Source organism: Myotis nattereri (genome assembly GCF_964212035.1).
Source record: "Myotis nattereri genome assembly, chromosome: 3".
Taxonomy (NCBI): domain Eukaryota; kingdom Metazoa; phylum Chordata; class Mammalia; order Chiroptera; family Vespertilionidae; genus Myotis; species Myotis nattereri.
Window position 1 is genome coordinate 168,704,902 of NC_138077.1, and position 24,158 is coordinate 168,729,059.

The 24,158-nt window shown below is 38.1% G+C and overlaps 1 protein-coding gene across 1 annotated transcript in view; it reads right to left on the reverse strand.

The window, feature by feature from the left end:
* SGIP1 (SH3GL interacting endocytic adaptor 1) overlaps nucleotides 1-24,158 on the reverse strand; it is a 209,660-nt gene that overhangs the window by 77,251 nt on the left and 108,251 nt on the right. Inside the window, exons 6-9 of the mRNA XM_081087620.1 lie at nucleotides 22,384-22,440; nucleotides 19,049-19,103; nucleotides 17,929-18,104; nucleotides 2,262-2,273 (exon numbers count right to left, since the gene is read on the reverse strand). Of these exons, the coding sequence (XP_080943746.1) occupies nucleotides 2,262-2,273; nucleotides 17,929-18,104; nucleotides 19,049-19,103; nucleotides 22,384-22,440 (300 nt within the window). The remainder of the gene's footprint in view (nucleotides 1-2,261; nucleotides 2,274-17,928; nucleotides 18,105-19,048; nucleotides 19,104-22,383; nucleotides 22,441-24,158) is intronic.

Here is a 24,158-nt window from a genome sequence, read left to right on the forward strand (position 1 = left end):
AGAGCCGGCTCCAGCTCTGAAGCAGCGGCCTGCTGAAAGCAGGTATCTGGGGTTTGTTTAGCTTCTATAATTGAAACTCTATTGCTTTTGGAGCTCAGAGCTGGGCCTCGGCAGGTGGGGAACCTTGGCTTCCTCCATCACTGGAGCAAGCAAGCCTCCTGCTCGCTTCAGCTGTGTGGCTGCTGGCCGCCATCTTGGTTGGCAGTTAATTTGCATATCGCCCTGATTAGCCAATGGGAAGCATAGCGGAGGTATGGTTAATTACCCTTTTTGTCATTTATTAGATAGAATTGTTTTAATCCTAGCCAGTATTAATACTTGTTTTTAAAGCTTTAGGATGAAGACAAACTATCTGGCAAGCACCTATTTGCTACCTGCCCATTGTAGGTGTTTGTCTATATTTAAATTTTTTTCTATTATATGTATTTCAATTATATCTATTACAAGCCAGATTACAATGAATACCCATCATGTCCAGTAGGACTTGGTTGAGACAATCTTCTGAAACTCCATTTGGCAAGAGAAACAAAGAGATCACTAAAACAGGATATCACTATGAGTTGACAAGATTAAGCTATCAACAAGATAAATGAAATTTTCAAAGAAAAAAATAAGGCAAGGAAGTGGGAGGAGGACTCATCCTTAAAGATATAGCTAAAAATGGAAAAGAGTACTTGTTAAAATTGCTGTAAGGACAACAAGATGAAAAACAATGAGAAACCGAATTTTCAAAGCACTATGGGTGAACTTACGCCACACAGAGTAGTCAATATTTGAAGTGGCCAAATTTGAATGATTCAGAGAAAGGTTCAGGTTCAAGGAGAGTAAGTGAAATTGGCAAAATATAAAGCAAAGTTACAAAAGTGCACCAATAATATAGTATGCCACATATTTGACTTAATTACTCAGAAGTGGGTCATTTAGTTTAGTAATAATACTAATAACAGGTGCTGGTTTTATTTTGAGAAACAAAGACACTGGGTCCATATTTTGATCTCAGTTTTTTATTCCTTCTGTGTCTTTTGTTCCTCTTCCCTCCTATCACATGGACGTGGTACAGAGAATGCCAGGTTTAGGTCAATGGGCAGGATGAGAAGTTATAGCAGTCATTGTAGCATCCACTTAGGTGAGTTAAATAGAATCAACCAAGCACACCTGGTGCTTGTTAACATGGAAACACAGTATTTTATATTTTCCAGTGGCAAGGTCATCTCGAATCCTAGAAACATGTTCCCAATAAGCCAGGCAGCCGAGAAGAGAAAATTGTTTTTTGGGGGGTCTTTTTTGAGTAAAATAATATTCAGGATAAGTTTTGTTTTAATGTTCTAAAATTAAAAAAAGATGTAGATACATCATATCAAATTTGTGCTGCCACTAAAATTCACCCACTGGTACTAAAAAGTAACATGCATGAGGTGATTTACACTTTATAAAGATTCTCTTTTTTTGTCTCTGACAACTCCAGAAGGAGATATTTTTTCTTTTTTCTTTTAATGGGTTTACTTTATATATTTATTTTTCTATTGGGTAGCTTTTTCTGAAATGCCTATTCTAGTCATTTGCCCATTTTTCTTTCTTTTTTTTTTTTACATTTTTAAATTGAATTTATTGGGGTGACGTTTAATAAAACCATACAGGTTTCAAGTACACAACACTATAACACATCATGTGCATACTGCATCGAGTATTCACCACCCAAATGGTCTCTTTCAGCCACCATTTATCCCCCCTTTGCCCTCTTCCGTTTCTCTCAGCCCCTTTCCCACTGGTAATCATCATACGGAGATATTTTTCAGATTAACTGAAAAAGAAAGTAACTTCCCTTTTCTAGGCAGCTTCACAAACATTCATTTAGGATGGATACTATCATGTTGTATATTTTAAAAAATTAACTTAAAAATATTTGCCCAGTCATAGTATGTACATGTAACTTGACTAATTCAAGTGGAAGCTTCAATAAACAAAACTCAATACCTAAAATATTTGGTCATATGCCTGTGATTGAGGCAGATGTGAATCTTTATAAAATTACCCTGTGGCCCTTTATAGCTGGTAAAATCACTTAGCAACCAACTTCCTCCCCCCTCCTCCCTCTTGGGACATAATTAAACCTTGCCCTGGTTCACAAAGATTTGTTTTTAAAATTTAAAATCTTGTTTAGGTGTTAAACACAATCCATCATTCAATATACAGGTGGTGAAAATGAATAGAAAAAAAAAAAAGGTTTGGCCAAAATGTGAAAAGGAATTGTTATGTCTTACCGGACTTTTCCTCTAAAAGCGTAAGCATGGGAAGGAAAAAAAAGGAGAACATAAAAGAGGTGAAATGCATTTTCAAGAAGCAGCAGCTTAAGGCTCAGAATAACCATGCTTAAAGCAGCTCTCCAAGGTATTGCTCTAATAAATGCTTCCTGTGAGTGTCTGATACGGTCATTCCTGGACTGCTGGCTTAAATTGCAGGGCAGCAGCAGAGACCACCCCAAAATATGCCATTTTGGCATATTGATTATTTTGAGCTGTAGGCACTTGAAAACAACAAATGCCTAAAGACAAATCCTCTAAAAGAAACTCAGTTGTCATTAATCCTCCTCCTTCTGGGAATTTCATCAACCAGGGAGCACTGAATCATCACAAGAGAGGAGACCAGAAGGCAACACCATACCCAGACAAACTGTCACAAACCATCATGCCTCCCATCTATTCTTCTAAGGGTCCATTCACCTTTCCTAAAAATTATTTACTCTCCCCTAAGAGGGCTATTTCCCCTCTCCTTTCCCTATAAAAATGATATTTAATTCTAAATGTCATTTCTTTGAGTTGCTCATTTTTCTTGGGTGTCTTTCACACATACATGGAGTCTGAATATTAATAAATTTCTGTGTGGGTTTTCTCTTGTTAATTTTTCTTTTTGTTAGAGGTCCAGCTGAACACCTAAGATGGGTAGAGGTAAAGTATTGTCTCCCCTATAAGTTCAAGCTATAGAGGGCATAGATATGGACTTCATTGAGGACATTCTAAGCTCTCTTTTGAATGGTTTATTTTTACCAAATAAATTTGTACCTTGAAAATAGAAAAGTATGCTTTGTGATACTAAAAGGAGTTGAAAAATGTCATTAATGCTTTAAAGCCAGGCATGATTATGAGCACGAGATTTTCCAGAAAGTCCAGTCTTGTCAGGGAACCCAGACCTGTCATCTCCCAAGATACCTTAGCTCCGTGGTCGGCAAACTGTGGCTCGCGAGCCACATGCGGCTCTTTGGCCCCTTGAGTGTGGCTCTTTCTAAGCCTTAGGAGTACCCTAATCAAGTTAATAACAATGTACCTACCTATATAGTTTAAGTTTAAAAATTTGGCTCTCAAAAGAAATTTCAATCATTGCACTGTTGATATTTGGCTCTGTTGACTAATGAGTTTGCCGACCACTGTGCTAGCTACAACCATCATTCTTTCATTCCATCTTTCAGTTTTCCCCACTCCCCATGGGCAATTACAAATTAGATTCCTGGCGAGTGGTCTCTGGCTCCTTGGAATGTTCTTTCATTTCCTCATCAGCTGTCCAAAGTGAGGCCTTCATTTCTTGAAGTACTCCATGAACTTTCTATATGTGGTTCCTAGCCTATGGACCCTATGTCCAGTTTCATCTCTTAAGTCCATCCTTTTACACTATCCTCAGAATTACTTCCAAAATTAGTGAGGTGAGCATATTACTCCATTCTTCATAAACCTCCCTATTATTCAGAAAATAGAATGTAAGCTCCCTTCTGTCATTGAATGCCTTCACGATGGGCTCCAGCTCACCTTCACGCCCTGGCCTTCTACTGTGCTCTGTAGGAAACGACACTTAGCTGCAGACTCTGCTGAATCTCCTCACGGTGCAGTAGACACACACTCTGCTCTGCCTCTGCTCAGGCTGCGGCTTCAGCTTTCCATGCGGTCTCTGTCTCCCTTAGTTACAAGCTTACTCATCTTTCAAAGCAGTAACACTTCTTCCCTAAGGTCTTCCAGAAGTCTCCAGGTCAGAATAAATTGTTTCCATCTCTTATTAGAGAACACATTCCTTTTGTTCAAAATAATAAGCCCATATTGAAGGCCTTTTTATTTGCCTGGCATTTAATTGCCTCAAGGAAAACAAAGGTACATGTTGCAAGTATATATTTTGCAGTTTATATTTTGTTCTGAATTATTTAGGTATTTCCATTCAATAATTAGTTCACAGAAATTGCTACAAATGGACTCTCTCTAGCCCCAAGCATTGTGCTAGACACATATTCAAATTAGCTTAGCCCCCCATTCTTTAAATGCCTTGAGAAAGTTCTACTATGCCTCAATTTCATAATTTGGAAAGCAATGATGACCGCTACTTTGCTGAATTGTGAGGATTAAAAGAGAGGGTGATATTGACAACTAACATTTATGGAGGCCTTATTACTATTGTTTTACTATTATAGGTGGTTGTGTCATTACTATCACTAACTTACCAATGAGGAAAAGGAGGCAATGATAGGTTCCTAAATCACATGGTTACAATGGAGTGCAGCCTGGGACTCAATCCCAGGTTGTCTAACTCCAGAGAGCCTGGTCAAGGGTGGGCTCTTGGCACAACTCAAGTTCCCTAAACAGATTAAACTCACTTTCAGGGCCTTTTCAGCATTGGGATCTAGAAACAACAGAGCTAAAAACTCACAGATCAGAAAGCTTGTAAAATAATCTTGGATCTTTCCCATGGAAAGAGTGAGGTAATGCCTGTCTATCATAGCAGGTCTCAGAGAATGAGCTTTTCAGAGAGTGAGTTTGTGTTTCTAGGCCTGCTTTCAGATCTTCAAATTAAACTCTGATTTTAAGGTAAATTTCTCAGCCTTTTTCTAGAATTAAATGTATTTTCTTTAATAATTAAATGTATTTTCTTTAATTAGAATCAGAGCAATAAGCATGAATACACAAATGATATAGCACTTTTCTTTCCTCCTCACACCTTTCCATTCTAGGCTACATGATGATTAAACCATCTTTATTTAAAATGTTGTTTTGCTTTAATTGTTAACAGATACCAATCTTGGCTTAAGGGTTTCATCAGAATGTTAAACAAACAAACAAAAAGACATGGAAAGATAATTTTCCTTTTTAAAATGAGCTAATTGCACCAGAATTGATTTTTAATTATGGAAAAGATAATAAAAGCACTGGAAAAAGATGTATACTCTCACATGCACTAGTACTTAGAAATAGAGTAAGTGAATTTTTGGATTGGGCAAACATATACCTAAAATATAACCATTCAATCTTCTCTAAGTGCAGGGATTTCCCCATCCCACGGCCTGAAAAAATATAATTCTCTAATTTGCAAACCTTGTTGAAAGGCAGCTCATCCTTATGATCAACAGCTTTCCAAGGAGCCCATAGACCCCTGCTCTCTGCAGTTGGAGAATCTCTCTCTGGTTGCAATTACCCCAAATCCTTTTCTAATGCAACTAGTCATTCCAGTTAGGTTTTGTTGAAAGCTACATTTCTGTATGAGGGGCTAGAAATCGGCAACATTTAAAACTGAATTCTGTTTATTCATTTATTAAACCATTAGCAAGATATTTATTGAATATCTAATAAAGATTAGAAACTATTCTAGGCATGTTAGTGAACAAAACAATAGGAACAATAGATAAAAACAACAACAACAACCCTCCAATGAGCTTATTTTGGTAGTAGGAAAAGGAGACAGATAATAAATACAATAAATATGCAAAGTATTTAGTATTTGAGATAATGAATGCGATTTTTAAAAGCAGATCAAGTAAAGAGATTTGGGTATGCCAAGACAGAGAGTTTTGTGATTTTAAATACAGTGGGGCCTTGACTTACGAGTGTCCCGACTAACGAGTTTTTTTAGATACCAGCTGTCTCTCGGCTGATTTTTTGCATTGAGTTGACAGAGTAATTTGACTTAATGAGCTCCTTAACGAGCTCGGTCTCGGAACGAATTAAACTTGTAAGTCAAGGCCCCACTGTAGTGATCAGAGTAGGCCTAATTGAGAAAATGATTAGAGCAAACACCTGAAGCTGAGAGGGAAGCCACAGTGCAGCTACCTGGGGGAAGAGGGCACAGACAGGGAGCCCGGGAGGAGTAGAAGGAGAAGGAAGAGTGGCAGGTATTAGTCTTGGGGTCGGGGTCTCCCCACCATGAGAGTCTTGGAGGCCCCTGCAAAGACTTTGGCTCCACTCTGTTCCAATGCAGCTAATGGCTGTTATTTATCAGTTCTCAACTGTGGATGCTCAGTACTGAGAAGAGGCATCGATGAAACAGCTAGAACAGTTATCAGACAATGCTTGGATATGACATATGCTGTCATTTGTCATTACTCTTTGGCAGCATATCTTGAATCCCTATGTACCATGTCAACAAAATAAAATAAAGACAGGCTTCAAATAAGTTAGGAGGTGGAAAGGAAATTTCAATTCGGCAAAACAGAATGAGACCAGCTCATCTTGCCTTCCCTGTCTGTTGGCCACTTTAGGACAAGAGGCTCAGACTGGCATGCTCAGCTCTGTACCACTGCTGCGCTGGTAGCTGATACAAAACAATAGTTCCTGAGGTAAATGCAATGAGTGGCTGGCCCTTAGGCAGATATAAGAGACAAAAAGAAATCTTACTTCATTCTGTTTAAAAATAAAATTTCCCCCAGTCACCGAAGAAACATTTTTCTGACATAATTAATGTGAGTGATTCACATGCTAAAATTTTTTTCTAAAACAATTAAAAAGTACATTCATTGCTGTAGATAATTTTTGGCACTAAAAAATTCTTCAAAGAACAAAGAGATAGATATTTTTTATACTGTTACAGTTATTTTTATACTACAATTCATACAATTAAATACTACAATTCATTATAGAAACTACTTAATATAAAAATAAATATAATCGTATAAGAAAGAGAATAAAGTACTTGTCCTTCATCCTCAGAGTCAAGTGACTGAAATCTGAAACTTTAGATGAAAAAAACAGACTTCTCACTGGGAAGAGAATTATGACAGAAAGCTAGCACCCACAGAAAAGAACACATTAATAAATTTTAAAAAAATACTCTGTAAAGTGTAAGAGAAGAAATGGAGCCATTGTTCACATTTTTATCCATCCAAAAATGGAGAAAAACTTGACGGAATTAAAGGGGAAAAGATCAAAGAAATGTAGAGCCATACCTTTGCTCTCTCTATAAAATAATGCGAGGGATATAAGTTGCATTATATCACAGTGAAACACCAAATTCCATATAATTTCTCACAGCAAAGAACATCCATTCATCCAACCAACCAACAGGTATTTCCTAAGGACCTACTACATGCCACTCAATGTTGTAGGCTCTCGAGCAAAGGACCCATTAAGGAAGAAGTAAGAACCCACACTTCCAGGTGCAGGATTAGTTATCATAAACTCTCATTTCCTTAATTGCTCACAAATGATGCTTCTGTTACAAACTTATTTTCCTGATTGGTTGCTTCTCTACAGAGCCTATTCTACCCTGATTATGGCCATTAGCTAATAAAAGTTTTAAATTCTAAACTCTGCATCAGTAGGACTAAGCCAAAAAGAAGACCGTAAAGATATAAAAAAGAAAAATTAGTCTTTCTGATTGTAATTAAAAGCATATAATTCTTTAATTTGCTATGTCTGGTTGAGAATAGTCTAACATGTTATGTTTCAATATTGTGGGTTTATTGTCTCTTTCGACTGGATTTTAAATTGGTAACAGAAATTACGAGTTTACAGTCTCTAATCCTGGTAATCATGTTCCTGGAAACCCCTCAACCAGGACAGGTTGTCTGAGAGAGTAGAACATGATTAAAGAATTTGGACTTATGCAAGGAAATTCTCTTACATATCACAAAGGGAAACAAAATACCATGTACTCAGAGGATACAGCCAATATCAATAAGAGAAATAATGGCAAAGTCAGTCCAGATAAAATTCATATTCTGCCATTTTCAAGGAGATCAAAACACAACAACTCAGTGATTTCTTCTTATCAGAGAAGGGAGGGCATAGAGGGTTTGGGGAAAAAATGAGAGCAACAGAGAATCAGAATGCACGCCGTCTTCAGGCTCCCCTTGCACTGTGCAGCGCTTCTACAGGAGCCACTGCCAGTGGGTAGGAGGCTGGAGCTCTCCTCCCCCACTGATGACTTCTTGTTTTCACTGAACTCAATGGGGTGCTCAACCTTCTGCCAGAGTGAGGAGAGGAAAGGGGGCGGTGTTACCAAGCAGCAGCAAATTCATGGGTTTTACTCTCCGGCAGGCTAATTTGGGGGTGGGAGGGTGGGTGGGCCACCTGGAATAGGCAAGAAGCACCAGAATGTCTGCCGTTCAAAGCTGTCTCCCCCCTCCCCATATTTTTTGATTAAATAACTCCATTATGGATTGCAAATCTCCAGGAACAAGATTAAATTGCTCCTTCATAACTCCATGTCAAATTGATTCCTTGTATCACTGAATTTTACAGGGGATGGGAGGAGGCACTTAGCATATATGCTAGGAGAGGTCAACACCTACCCTCACATCATTTCTACCAGCCCTCTTCTCTTTGACTTTGCACAAGACCACCCTCCCTATTGTTATCTCTCTGCCTCCCACAAGTCTCCTAACTTAAGGACAAGGAAAACAGAGCTGAAAAGGGAAATGATACTTATAGGGTCTGAACTGGGCATTTTGAAACATACACTCATGTCATCTTTACATCCATCCTGAGAAGGTAGATACTTTTGTTCTCATACAGATTTAGAATCTGAGGCTCTAAGTTAAGAAACTTTGGATAATTAACATACAGATAATAATATACAGACTCAAAAGCCTGTGATTTTCCTGTTTTATAATGTGCTTCAAAGAAATATTCTTTTCCTTGGTCCCCTTGTATCCCCAACCTGTCCATAAACCAGAGTCTCCCACAGAGCCTCTTAGGCTAGAAAACACAGCATAGTATTAAAGCTCAGAGGGATCTTAACGGTAAATGAATCATAGATCCTTACTTTGATGATGAGAAAACATACTGTGTTTTTAACTTGGCAGAAAGGAGGCTGTTGCCAGAGTCCTGGCCCTTGAACCTTCAGCAGCCTCTTGATCTTTCTGAGTTAGTTTCTTCTTTAAAATGGGGTGATCCCCATCTCTCTGCCTGCTTAATAGTGTGACAGTTCATTCCATCTTTCTGATCATGATGGCATTTACAAAATGTAAACCATTATTAAAATGAATCATTGATATAAAAATGCTTGCTGATTGATTGATCAGGGGAACTGAAATATATGAGCCATATAAATATGAGGTGTTATTCCTTAACACTTTAAGGTCCATGGAGTCTTAATAGGAAACAAGAGCATTTTCATCAACTAGATATCACATATGACACAGAGCAATTAGGCCTGACTGGTTAGCTCAGCCTTGCTGTCGTCACATGGAACAACACATGACATACCATGGAAAGGCGTGTCTGTGGATTGACTGGGAAGAAAGTTTGGGAGGTGGGTGTCCGAGCTGGGATCATGAACCCTTTAGGTTCCGTCGGAGTGACAACCTTCAAAGGGTTGTGAATACTCAGAAATTGTGTGTAAGATGTTTTAGATGAGCTAATGAGATGTTTATTTTTCCTCTTGAAAAAGAGCCAATAGCTTTTATCAAAAGTAGTGTTACATAGTGGTTAAGAGTTCTGAGTTAGAAACTTGACCTTCTGAGTTTAAATCTCTCAGCAGCTTCATTTACTAGCTATGACACCTTGGGTGAGCTAATTAATCCTATGCCTTGATTTTCTCATCTGTAAAATGAGGATAATATATAGTACCTATCTAATAGGATTGTGGTGAAGATAAATGAGTTACTGTATGTGAAGCATCTGACATTCAGTCAGCACACTAATTTTCACAGCTGCTTATAGTTATGGACAACTTTTTTTTTTTACGTGGCATTTTTAAAAATTTTATTTATTTATTAGAGGCCCGATGCACGAAGGTTTGTGCAAGATGGGCCTTCCTTCCCCTGGCTGCCAGCACCGCCTTCGCTCCGGCAGAGCTGCCTTTCCACCTTGGATCTGGCCCGGAGCCGCCTTTCTGCCTTCCCACACTGCCCAGAGGCCTGGAGCGGCTGGGGCAGTGCGGAACGCCTGCATCATCACCATGGCGACGACAAAAGCGTTCTGCCCCGCCCCCGGCCACTCAGCGTCTGTGTATACAAATTAACCTGCCATCTTTGTTTGGTTAATTTGCATACTCACCCCTGATTGGCTGTGGGGCATTGCAAGGGTATGGTCAATTTGCATCTTTCTCTTTTATTAGTGTACATGGACAACTTCTTAAGGTGAGTGAGCGGTGATTCTTGGCTCACCAAATAACAAAAAAAATTCAACCAATGGCAGCACATGAGAAAAGGATCTTGCAACATAGCATTTATCTTCTCATTTCCACAAAAGCTACTGGAGCCACAGGTTTTAAGGGGCTTGGTAGGCAAAACATATGGCCAAAGATGTGGCAGAGATAGGACTCCCTGTAGGTTCTAGGATAAATGGAGATGTCCACATTGGACAGCTGGGGAGGCGTGAGAAAGCCAGGAGACTGAAATGGAAGCCAGAGGTGAAGCTGACCACAGAAAACCACATTTTCAGTCAGGAAATTGAAGTGAAGACAGGCAAGGGTTTGGACTACAAGGGGAATTTCAGCTTCTCTGTGTTGTTAGCAACATTATTATTTGTTGTTTTCTGATCAATTTCTAGCAGTATTTAACAAGAAGGTTGGAAAAAGTCTATCCAATTTCTGATGTTAGCTCTCAGTGTCTGCTACATGGAAGGTGCTTCCGAAATATTTGGTGAATTGACTTGAAGGAAAGGGGTTGAGAAATGATGTCAATTCTTCATGAAATAAATTTAGTGGTGGGGGTAGAAGACATAATATAGGATCCCATTGTGAATGTTAGCCTTCAATAGAGTCTCCATATTTGTTTAGGGGATTTTGATTTTACTCAAAACAGTTTAGGAGTGCTTCTGGAATTACCTCCCAAACCATTCCTAGGCATTAGAAAAATGTTCTTTTATTGATTTTCTCAGTTTCATGCTCAGGGTAATTACTAATCTTGGCTCTAAATGACTTTTGGCTATTTGGTTTTCCTGATTTATCACTATTAATGATATTCTTCCAAATGTGCCTTTAGGCTTTGCAGATAATTCTAAAAACAATAAAATAATCTCTGAATGTAGTATCTATTATGATATTCATTCAATCTTCACAATAGCCCTATGAAGTAGGTATGACAATTATCTTGATTTATAGATGAAGAAACAGAGGCATCAGTTTTATAAGTTGCCCAAGGCAAACCATTTAAGAGGAAGAGCCTAGTTATTCAAGTAATTGTGACATTATTGAAATAAGTGTCTATTTCCATCTCCTTCATACTACCTTAAACGGAATTGCATTCAATTATATGTTGAATTCTCATTTTGTTTTTATAAGGGCATATTTTTTATAGTTCAATCTTACACCATTATTTTATTTAGTCCCTTTCAGAAAACACTTTCACTTTTTTAAAAATATATATATATATATTATTGATTTTAGAAAGGAAGGGAGGAGCGAGAGATAGAAACATCAATGATGAGAGAGAATCATTGATTGGCAGCCTCCTGCATGCCCCCTACTGGGGATCGAGCCCACAACCCAGGCATGTGCCCTTGGCCGGAATTGAATCCGGGACCCTTCAGTCTGCAGGCTGAGGCTCTATCCATTGAGCCAAATCAGCTAGGGCAACACTTTTACTTTTTAAGAACAAAGCCATTCTTGATAGGTGTAATGGAGATCTGCTTCTACCCTGAATGTAGGGAGAGTGGTACAAAGAGAAGCAGACAGCATTACTCATCTGATAGCTCAGTTTCTATTTCCTTCGTTAGGGGGAATGAACGTCCTTTACGTTGCACTCACAGAAAGAATTGGACATCCCAACAACCACCTCGTAGGGCGGGTAGGTGTTTTTATTCCCAGTTTAGACACGAAGATTCTGAGACTCAAATAGGTTTAAGAAACTTTCCTAAGCAGTACTGTTGGCAAGAGGTTGAGTTCAGGTCTATCAGATTCCAACATCTTTCCCACGATATGCCAGTTTTTTCAGCAGATAAATACAAAGTTTCTATTTGTGTTTAAAGAAATATCAATCCCAAATGTCCACTATGCAAAACAAATAAAACAAAACCAAAAAACCTGGCATAAAAGTAGTTCATCAAGGTCAATCAGATTTGGCTCAGAATTAAAGTCCAAGATGGGCAAGAGAGCCAAACGTCTTTAACTGCATTCAAGCTTTGACATGAGTATTATAATCCAGACAGGAAAACACAGACTGCTTTCAGGACAGGAGACAGGAAATGGGGAAGCAAAGCCATACTCTCAATAAGGGCAAAAGTTAAATTTAAAAATATATATATATAGACTAGACTAGTGTGATGGTTAATGTTATTTGTGAACTTGACTAACCATGGGGTACTCAGACTAAACATTTCTGTGTGTGTCTGTGAGTGTATTTCCTAATGAGATTAGCATTTGAATTACTACACACCCAATGTAGGTGAGCATTATCCAATCTATTGAGGGCCCGAATAGAACAAAAGGCAGAGAAAGGAGGGATTCACCTTTCCTGTCTCACTGTTTGAGATGGGCCATCTCATTTTCTGTCCTCAGAATGGGATTTATACCACCAGTCCCCTGGTTCTCAGGCTTTCGACTCAGACTGAATTACACCACCAGCTTTCCTGGGTCTCTTGTTTGCAGACAGCATATTGTGGGACTGCTCAGCCTCCATATCTGTGTGAGCCAATTTCTGACAAATCTCTTGATATATGTACACATATATACATATATCCCGTTGGTTTTGTTTCTCTGAAAAAACCTAACCTAACCAGTAATGATGAAATGAACAATTTCAAAGCACCAATTATGCATCAAGTACCGTTACTAGGATATTCTGTATGCTCTGTTCATTCAGTCATTTACCGAGTAACTATCTGAATGCCTAGTGTATGTCATGCAGTGTGCTAAACTAAGCTTGGGGACAAAAAGTCAAGTAAGATTTGACCCTGCCAGAGACTGAAAGTAATCTGCACAAAAATTCCCTAAGGACTGTTATTGTTCTCACTTCAAGGAAGAGGAACAGAGGCTCAGAGCAATTGTGGGGCTTATCTAAGGTTACACAGAGAGAACATGACAGTCCTGGGTCTGAATCCATATGTTATGCTCTTTCTTTACTACACAGCTGCTTTCTATCAACCCCAAATTCTAGAACAAATTATTTTAGCAGATGGCCATAACACACTTTAAAAAGAAGGTGGGCCGAAACCGGTTTGGCTCAGTGGATAGGGCGTCGGCCTACGGACTGAAGGGTCCCAGGTTTGATTCCGGTGAAGGGCATGTACCTTGGTTGCGGGCACATCCCCAGTAGGGGGTGTGCAGGAGGCAGCATATCGATATTTCTCTCTCATCGATGTTTCTAACTCTCTATCCCTTTCCTTTCTTCTCTGTAAAAAAATCAATAAAATATATTTTTTTAAAAAAATAAATAAATAAAAAGAAGGTGGTAATCTTAGGTGCCAGTGCAAAGAAGTAGTCAAACAGAATGGCAAGCTAAACCCACCACTCTCTCTTCTGGTCTGGCAAAGCTGTAGAAATCCCATGTATCTCAGTTTTGTTCATCACTGGCCTAAACAAAATGGGAATATGTGGCCAGGATGAGGGCACAGTTGGGTGAAACATCATATGGTGAATGAGTAGATAGCCAAAAAACTAGATGGTAGTGACATGTCACAGTGCTCTGTCCTTGGCCTGGTCCCATCCATATATTTGTTTATTCACACACACACACACACACACACACACACACACACACACACACACGGCTTTTATTGAATGGTGATGAAATATAAAGGCTCTATGCCAGATACAGGGGGTTTGTGGGGGAACACCAAATTGTGCCATGTAGATTTTTCTTCAGAAGGGCTTCGCATACTAGCCGTTGAGAGTGCTACTGTATGACAGCTTTCAACTGTTCACATTTCAGGCTCTGCCTCAGCTGCAGAGAGCGACTTGGCCCAAGGTCACGCCTCTTCTTAGCCTGCCCATATCAAAGTACTGATTGATGTAATAGTATGAGGGTTATTAATCTCAGCCAAACTCAGGTCTGACCTGAAGGGTCATTCCACCTCTGGAGCTCCTCGTGTGCTCAGCTCAGCTTAGCTTAGTTTAATGTCTCCCTATGCCCACAGGTGTTATAAACAAGGTCACTCCTTAATAAACATCCTGCACATTAAACTTAAACTTGGAGTTGGAATCAGTCTGTTTCATGGAAAACCCATTGATAAAATAAGGTGCTTATTTTAAAAATAAGAGCACAACTACAACGAAAGACAAAAGTTACATGGAGACAGCATTTTGGATTTAATAACGTTCTTTCAAAAGTGAAACAGCCTGCTTCAAAAAACACTAAATGCTGTAAGACAGAGGGAATACTCTTACTCTTGGAAGAGTCTTTATCAACCAAAAACATTGGTATTTTAATTAAATTTGTTTTTGTTCATCCTGCTGCTGGCTATCATATAGCACAGCAGCACTAGTATTTAGATATTAGTGATTAGAAATTTGTAAAAGAAAATTTCCTAGATTCTGGGAATAATCTGAAGGCAAATAGGAAAGTAATTCCCTTTCCCGCCTGAATTGCAAAAGCAATATGAAATTATTTAAGGCATAGTGGCAGAAACTGTCACTGTTTACACCAGTATGCAATATCTAAAAGCTCATTTGTCTTTTAGTAAAAATTTGTCCATTTTAGCTTGTTACATGGCTATCTAGCCAAAGACTACATTTCCCAGACTCCCTTTCAGCTAATGTGGCCATGTGACTAAAATATGTACAATGAGATCTGAGTGGTGGTGATGGGTGCAACTTCTGGTTAAAGCAGCAGTTCTCAACCTGTGGGTCGCGACCCCTTTGGGGATCGAATGACCCTTTCACAGTGGTCACCTAAAACCATCGGAAAACACATATATAATTACATATTGTTTCTGTGATTAATCACTATGCTTTAATTATGTTCAATTTGTAACAATGAAATTGGGGTCACCACAACATGAGAAACTGTATTAAAGGGTCGCGAGATTAGAAAGGTTGAGAACCACTGGGTTAAAGGCTTAAAGGAAACCACTTGACTTTTATTTTCTATTTCCTCCATCCCAAGGTTGGAACATGGAGATGATTGATGGTGGTAAGGCAGCAGCACCCTAGAAAAGTGAATCAATAATACACAAAGTCCTTGAATGATCCCTGGAGTAGGACTTTATTACCTATCTGGACTATCCACCAACTGTGACTTTTATGTGGGAGAGAAATAAATCATATATTTTGTTTAAGTCATTACCATTTTGGTCTCTGTTAAAACAGTTCTACCAATATTCTAACTTATACAGAAGCCAAATCAACAACTAAAACCTGGGTGATGTTCAGTCTTTGCCCTAGCAGCATGCTATTTTCCAGGAAACTGCAACGTAAGAATAGAAATTAACTTCCTTTATCTATGAGTTTAATCTTAAAATTCCTCAAAAGAAATAGAAACCAGAAATCCAGCATAAGTCATTGTTATGAATAGCTTACCATTAGGAATTTCTTCTATTTCTAATAGTGTAATGATGGATGCTTTTGTAGCGTAAGAACCATCGACTAAATGAAATATTCTGATGTATCATTAACTGGTATAGGTTCTATTTCTCTTTTTACACCAGAATTAAGTATAGATATATAAATGGTCTGATTGTTTTGGTGGAAACATCTCAAGTTGTACAAATTATTTGCCATTTTTATCATGGTACTAAGTGAATTACAGAAGGTTACCTATCTGTTTTTGGAGATAATGTACTGGATATGTGAAATATAGGTACATATGGATTATCTAGATGTGTATTAGGATTCTAAAGCCAAAAAAAATGTTTCAGTTACAATGTCCCTTTATACTTATGTATATCCAGAAACATGCTTATCTTTTCCTAAAGTAGCAATAACAGCTCATTCTCCTATACTAAACATAAAAAGTCACAGATATTTGCAAATCATAGTGGCAGAGCCAGGTTCTCACATTAGAGGGAACCAGCTGGGGGTGCAGGGATGGTGGCGGTAGGGGGACCCAAGGGTCTTTTGGTTTGTGGTGTTGCTGCTATGCAGAAACAGTCTACCCCTGTGATTACTTTTTCTCAGTGTCTCCATTTTAATTTTACACTGCTTTCCCAAACATCTTTCCATCAGAGTCTAACCACATCCTGCCAATATAGGTGTTGGGAGGGCTCAGAGGAAGCAGCCCCTCTTCCTGCGGAATCCTCAGCAGTATTTCTGGTTGGAGGAATAACCAGCAGATACTGGGAGGTACATGTTCTTCCTGATAAAGGGCATTTCTTCTTTCCGAGATTCCACTAGCTTTCAGCAAATATCTACCATGTGTCTGGCTATTCTAGTAAGTTTTCTTTCATGTAAATTTGTTCATTTAATCCTGTAAACTTATCTTTTGCACTTATCTCAGGAAGCTTCCAAATGCCCAGTAAGTTTATTACAACCTACAGAGAAGAGGATATAAACTGGTTTCAAGCAGTTAAATACATTTTTATAATTAATAAAAAAAAGGTTCAGTAAGTGAGAAATTATTTGAAAGATGTCAACTGAAGAGTGAAAATGTGTGCATTTAAAATGCTCCCATTACTAGAAATCACTAGTATTACAGACCAATATGTAAGTGAAAATCTGTATCTTCCATGCAGAAGAGAGAAAAAGCTAATATACCTCATGCCTCCTTTTTTTAAGTTAACATATAAGTATATGATTAAAAATGACCTGAAACATCACTTGCTGTGGTTGACTACTATTAGCAATCATCTTAGCTGTCACTAACAGTACTGAAAAAGGCCATTATAAGCACTACGCACTGTAGAAGGTGTCATTAGAGACTTTATTCATCCCAGGCAGGCATCTATCAAAGGAGAGATGATGACAGCTCCTTTGGAAAGGTTAGTTGAGATATTTCCAGAAGCATGTCAAAAGTGGTTCAACATTTATTAACTTCTTGTTTAGGGGGAATGCTGTAGGGAGATCACATCTCTCTGAAGAAGATGCCAAGAACATATCAGCTGCTAGTTTGAGAGCCTTCAGCTGCTCTTCACAGCTATTTTTAGAAAACAATTATATCATTTATCAAACACCACAGAGAAAATACTGTAAATGTTGGAACTTAAGAATTCAACAACTAAAGACATTTAATAGATGGGAATTGGAGGAAGTATAAATTGTGGGAAAAAATACCAATTTGAATAATACAAATAAGACATACCTGTATTTGAGGTGTCTAAAAGGTAAGAGTACTTAAGACAATTTGATAATAAAATATAACAGAGATCATGAGGTTTAAAATAATTTTAGACAATATTAGGCTACTATATTTTTGAAGCATAACAATGAGATGTTTTTAAAGAAAATTAATTTTCTTGGTTTTCTTCCCAGTTCATATGTGCTATGTCATAAAAATAGATAGTAAGATATGTTTTTAAATAAATATCATTATTAGTACGTATGTAAACTTTATATTGTTTTCAATTGCTGCAGAAGTAAGTCTGGATAATGTTTTCTTTTTTCTTCTTTTGAAAATGCTTGCAGGAAAGTAAGTAAAAAGGAAATGTGGCCCTATGCATTTTTACTATTTTGAAAAGCACAAGAAATGCAATGTAAAATGAGCATAACTTTCAAAAGCCAGAATAAGCTGTTTAAAGGTTCTAGAGTTCATAAAATGGGGACCATAGGCAGCCTTCAGCGTAAGAAGGATCTGCTCTACTTAATGCTCATGGGCAGAACACAGCTCTTTGTCCAACCTCACCCAAGCTTGACATAAAAACCACTCACCACTGGTGATGGGGAAAGTGCAATGTTGCCTATCGATGCCTTCAGTTCATCTACAGTTGCAGCGTTCTTAAGAATGTCTTTAGATTGCAGTGGTTTAATCTTGATATTAAATTTCTTGTGTGATTCTTCTTCCTCTTCTGATTCACTTGAAGAATAAAAGTGCTTTCCTTTGGTAGGTAGGACACAGTTAAAGATACATAACTTACTTGGAGGCAGTGATGAGTATAAGACAAGAGTGACTGCACATAGTGGTGGCAAAAGTATACTTAAAAGGTAGAAAATCAAAGCAAAACAAACAAATAAAAGAATAAGTCAGGCTCTAGCTGGTTTGGCTCAGTGGATAGAGCATCTCCCTGAAAACCAAAGGGTCCTGGGTTTGATCGGTTGCAGGCTCCCAAGCATCACTGAGGGCACATGCAGGAGGCAACCAATCAATGTCTCTCTCACATTGATGTTTCTCTCTCTCTCTCTGCCTCTCTCCCTCCTCCCCACACTTTCTGAAAATCAATGGAAAAATGTTCTCAGATGAGGATTAACAAAAATAAAAAAATAAAAAGTAAATCAGGAAGGGGTTAGAATTTATTCATCTTTCCCTGGAACAAGATTAAGGATGGTGAATTTCAAGGAGCAATAGTTATAATGTCCTACATCTTTGCTGCAGTTAGCCATTTGGTGTGTCACTCTCAGCACACACACTGCAGAGCCTTCTACGGAGAGAGGAAAATCATTTTAATGGACGATTTGTAATGAGTTCTAAGTGCTTCAGAGTGTGGCCTGTTCTGCCCAGAGGTGATCTGTGGGGAGAGCACAGTAACAGGTAGTTGCCAGTCATGATAAATGACACTTTCACATCAGGCTTTAGCAGACAACCTCGTATCCACAATGTGCACAGTTGTTTTTCAGCACATTTTTCTCTTTCTCCTCTCTCTCTCTTCTATGAATAGAGTGAGGCAAAATGCCTGCTTGTTAGTGATCAGGCTGTTCTCTGTGCTATTTATTCATCTCTAATATTATGGACAACAAGGCTTGGGAAGCTAGGGTTATTTCAACACCTTTTTAAAACCTGAATTTATAATACTGCTTTATGAGAAAAAATAAAAAATAAATAAAGAAAGGATATAGCCGGGTTCCTCAGGTCTGATGCTGTAGCCTTCTTCATCCAACTCGGGTGAGTTCTATGAAATACAAGTGAACATAATGCAATTACTATCCTGACAATAATCAAAGAATTATTCATTTTCCTTCTAGAGCCTTCTACTTAAGGATCTAAACATGTCTCTTATTTTTGGAGGTAAGGATTTTCACTTTTGGAAGTGAATGCTGGGCAGTGTGTATATATATATATATATATATATATATATATATATATATTTTCAAGGAAATGTGGGGAGTCTTTCTATTGGGAAAACAAACTAGGAGTCAACAACTGTCAATGAAAGGAAACATTCAGAAAGAATTTACCATGCATTTTCTATGAGCCAAGGACTTTGCTCAGCAACATGAAGGGATATAAAATGGAAATTACTTGTCCTTTGGAAAATTGAAATGTATTTGGTAGGCAAAAAATAAAAACAAAAATACAAAATACAAAACACAAGACATCAATGATAGGAGTGTGAAGGAAGAGGAAATTAGTGAGGTTTGAAAGAATCAGGGATCTGCATGTGCCTTTGGGGATTAGAGGGGGGGTACAGAAGGGACTCACTGGTGAGGAAGAGTCTATATTGAGACCTCCAAGGCTGAAACAGATAACCTTATTCAGATGACATGACTGGAAAGGAAGCTGTACAGTGAGAGGCAATGGGAAATAGGACCAGGGGTGGCCAACATGCTGGGGGAAGAGTTCATACTTGATATAGTTACTGCAGCTTCTCATTTAGGGAGGGCATGCCGGAAGCAGCATCTTAAGGTGTTTGGGAAGCACACATCAGGATAGACTGGGCACAGAAGGAAATGGAGGGGGGGAAAAAACTAATTCAAAATACTTGCATCATGCCCATAAGATGTGCTGATAATATAGACAAAGTTGGTGGTGGTGGGAAGGGATGAATCAAGGACATTTGGAAGGACAAACTGCTAGTCTTATTAACAGATTTATCATAGGAGAAAAAGGAGAGAGAAGGTTCAGGAAAACGCTAGGATTTCTACCCTCAAATCCTGGGAGACTGCTGGTACTCCTGGCTGAACTAATTGTAACAGCAGACAACTAATATTTTTGGAAAAAGACAGGAAAGAGAAAAGATAGTTTGCATGATTAGAATTAGTTATTATATTTTACTTCCTATTATAAGGTAAGTACTATGACCTATACTTTATTTCATTGAACCTTCATAACAATCATATGTGGAATTATTCTATTTACCAAGAAGGAAACTAAGAGAAATTAGATGCCATTTCTCAAGGAACTCACACAGCAAATGGCAGAACCACTCCTTGATCCCAGGTATTTGAGACTATAGCCTACACTGTAGAGGGGAAGAAGGTGAAGAAGAGTTCAATAATGACCCTTTTGAAGTTGAGGTAATAGGCCTGCAAGTCAGAGAGAACAGAGCTGGAGAGAGATTTTGGAGTCACTGAAACAATGAAAGTGCCATGACCAGGGGGAGAGAAGATGGCCTGAATGCATTCTGTCCTTCTTCATTACTTAGCTTTCTTTCTTTTTCTTTCTTTTTTAAAAGTATATTAAGATCACTTACCTGCTAAAAATGTATCTGTGGCTTCTCACTGCACTCAGAATAAAAGCCCATGCCCAGCTGGTGTGACTCAGTGGTTGAGCATCGACCCATGCACCAAGAAGTCACCAGTTCAATTCCCAGTCAGGCACATGCCCAAGTTGCAGGCTCGATCCCCAGTAGGGGACTTGCAGGAGGCAGTCGCTCAATGTTTATGTTTCTCTCTCATCATTGATGTTTCTATCTCTCTCCTTTTCCCTTCCTCTCTTTCTAATGTCAATAAAAAAAATTTTTTTAATATAAAATGAAGTGCCTCTGTGTAGCCCACAAGCTCCTGCGTGACCTGGCTCGGGATCCTCTCTCTAGCCTCAGGTTTGAGATTCTCTTTTCTGATCCCCCTCAGCCACAAGGCCTTCTTCCCATTATATGGTAAGTACTATGACCCATTGTTAACTTATGATATGAATGCTGCAAGTTTGTTTTGTTTTTCCATTCAGGGTCCTTATAAATGCCATTCTCTCTGCCTGAAATTATCTTTTTTTATTTTTTTAAATATATATATATTTTTATTGATTTCAGAAAGGAAGGGAGAGGGCGACAGAAACATCAATCGTGAGAGAGAATCATTGATCAGCTGCCTCCTGCACGCCCCACACTGGGGATAGAGCCCAAAACCTGGGCATGTGCCCTGACTAGGAATTGAACATGACCTCCTGGTTCATAGGTCCATGCTCAACCACTGAGCCACACTGGCCAGGTTGCCTGGAATTATCTTTCCTCAAATGTTCATCCAGTTAATCTCAATTTATACTTTAGTGTAGGAGTAGGGACCTTTTTTTCTGCCAAGGGCCATTTGGATATTTATAACATCATTTGAGGGCCATACGAAATTATCAGCTTTGGCCTGCTATATTTGGTCAAACATTTAATGAATTCACCCCTAATGCCCTGGCAGGGCCAGACTAAATTATTGGGTGGGCCTTAGAGGGCCCGCCAGCTGGATGTTCCCCACCCCTGCTTTAGGGCTTCCCTTTATTAAAGGTCAAATCCTCTCTAAGGCTGTCTCTGCTCTTACCCTCTCCCTGCCAAAAGCAAGATGATAGAATGTATTAAGAATAAAACCCTTCTCATTACTTAGAGAAAGTTGTATCTAATGTATAATTATAATAGCAATTCCTGCGTGGCCTTATTAGTTTTTAGGACTAACAACACTTGAGGAAAATTATGCTTCAATTAAGCACTTGCATGTTGACCAGGGACAGCACTGGAGTTTAGGATTTGTGTGCTAGATGTGAGGGGGTAGTGCTTGATGAGTAATTTGGTATTTTAATTATCATACTTGTTTATTTAGAGTATCACATTCATGCATATTTAAGAATCCTAGAAAATATAACAAGAGTCTTTCTAGGTAAAAAGAATTTTTAAAAATCACCCTTTCTTAATATCTCATATCTTCCCTTACAACACTATTTTGAGCAAATAATTAGTTTATTGAATCCTTGCAATAATCTTGTAAAGTAGCTATTGACTTAATTTTTGCTGGACAGCAAATTACTATCCCAAAACCACATACAGATGATTTGTGGAGAGGCTAGGTCTTGAACCCATATCTAACAGCCTTTACTGCTCTTAGCCTGTCTGCCATGTTAGTCGTGCCAGGCACTTTCTGACGAGATGGCATGTTTCACTTATTTCTATGTCGTATTTTAAATACAAAAATGCCTCAACTCATTTTCAAGTTCTGAAATACTTAATAAAGAAAAAAACATTTTCTGATACTCACGTATCTTTCCCAATCAATTTCTGCATAAAATCCATTTGGTGCCCCATTGCTTTTCTTCTGTAATAAATGTGAAAATAAATTTAGAAGAGGAACATCTGAATGAAACAAAAAAGGAATAAAGAAACTTAACTCTTATCTTTATTTAACAAGAGCTATCAATACCCAGGACTGGAAGGACAAATCAGAGCAGCCTATTAAGGAGCCACATTAGTGAAACCAAATGGTAAACTGAGTTGCCGTTACACTGTATAATAGAGCTTCCGTACTTACTATACAAAAGACTATAGAATACCTAAGAATTGAATATTCACTACTAACTTCAAATTTTATTCAATTACTAAAGAATTAGAAGCATCTACATTATAATTTAATTCTCTATACCTGCAGGGGATAAAAACACACATATATATATATATATTTAAATGGAAACATGTTGACTTCCATGTTGCTCTCATATACAATCAGTTCCAACAATATCCAAAGAGTATTCATCCAAGTAGTTAACTAATTTTTTAGCTTTTCTAATACTAACTTATTTTTTTCCTAACCATCCCCTTGATAGATTATAAAGGAAATCAGCTTCAAATTAGTTAATTCAGCTCCTAGGTATTAAAAATGGTGTTGATATTCTTTACAAGTGGCTTTAAAAAACAAATTATTAAAATGGAATAATAGGATTCATCATGGATTTTTCTGTCATCCATGTGTCCTATGCCTCCAGAAACACACATCATTGCAAAATGAATGGAAATCAGCATTATTCTCTCTAGATTATTTGAAAGTTCTATTTTGACTCCTAGCACAACCATGATATATGGCCACAAGCACTTGAGCAAGAATGTGGCCTTATCCAAAAAGAAATTACTAGGATTCTCTACTTTTTGTGAGAAGGCAAAAAGACAAATCAAGTTGGTGATGGAGGGTTCATTCAGCATTCGGGTATTTAGCACATAGAGCAATGGTATGTCACTGGGCACAAGCAGATCTCAGAACAACACAAAATAAACGGTGACATGTGAGGCGTGAAGACAGAACCTCTAATTCTGCAATCACAAATGAAGGCGAGTTGGACCACAATGTGAACAGTTAACACTCAATTTGACAAATAGGCAGGAGAAGTAAGCTTTTCATGTTTGCATGTAGGACCACTAGAAAACCAAATTAGAGGTAACCAACATCATCGATTAATACTTACTGAATGTTGCCTGGGCACTCTAAAAACCCACAATAGCTTAGTAAGGGTGAACACGCATAAGGAATAGATAATATGTTCAAGTCCTCTCTCTTCCTTAGGACTGCCACTGTACTAGAATTTATAAATGCAAAAACTATGCCAATGTTTTCACTGACCAGAACTCAAGAACACAGGCCCTGTGCCCCTCTTCCTTTTTCCTGCTCCTAAAAAATATTATATACTCAGACTACATCATTTTAACTTTTCCACATAATTGCCTTCATTGAATTAGTGCTTTACTGATATTCTTTCTACTTTCAGCAAGGGTTGTTCTAAAAACCTGTCACATCAACTCTGCACCTGTATGAGCTATAAAGCTATTGCTGAAGACATGGTTCATTAAATTATGAGCCAACTAATAAAAAAAAAAATCTCTTCCATGGGGAATAGGCATTGTTCCTCTTTTCTTTTTGTTGTTTGCTTTCTTTTTTAATTCGTACTTTGCCAATCTGTTTGCATATGCCTTCTTTGCAAAATTCTCCAAATCCTTCTTAGAAAGCACATATAATAAATTTAATATACAAACTTAACTTTTATAATA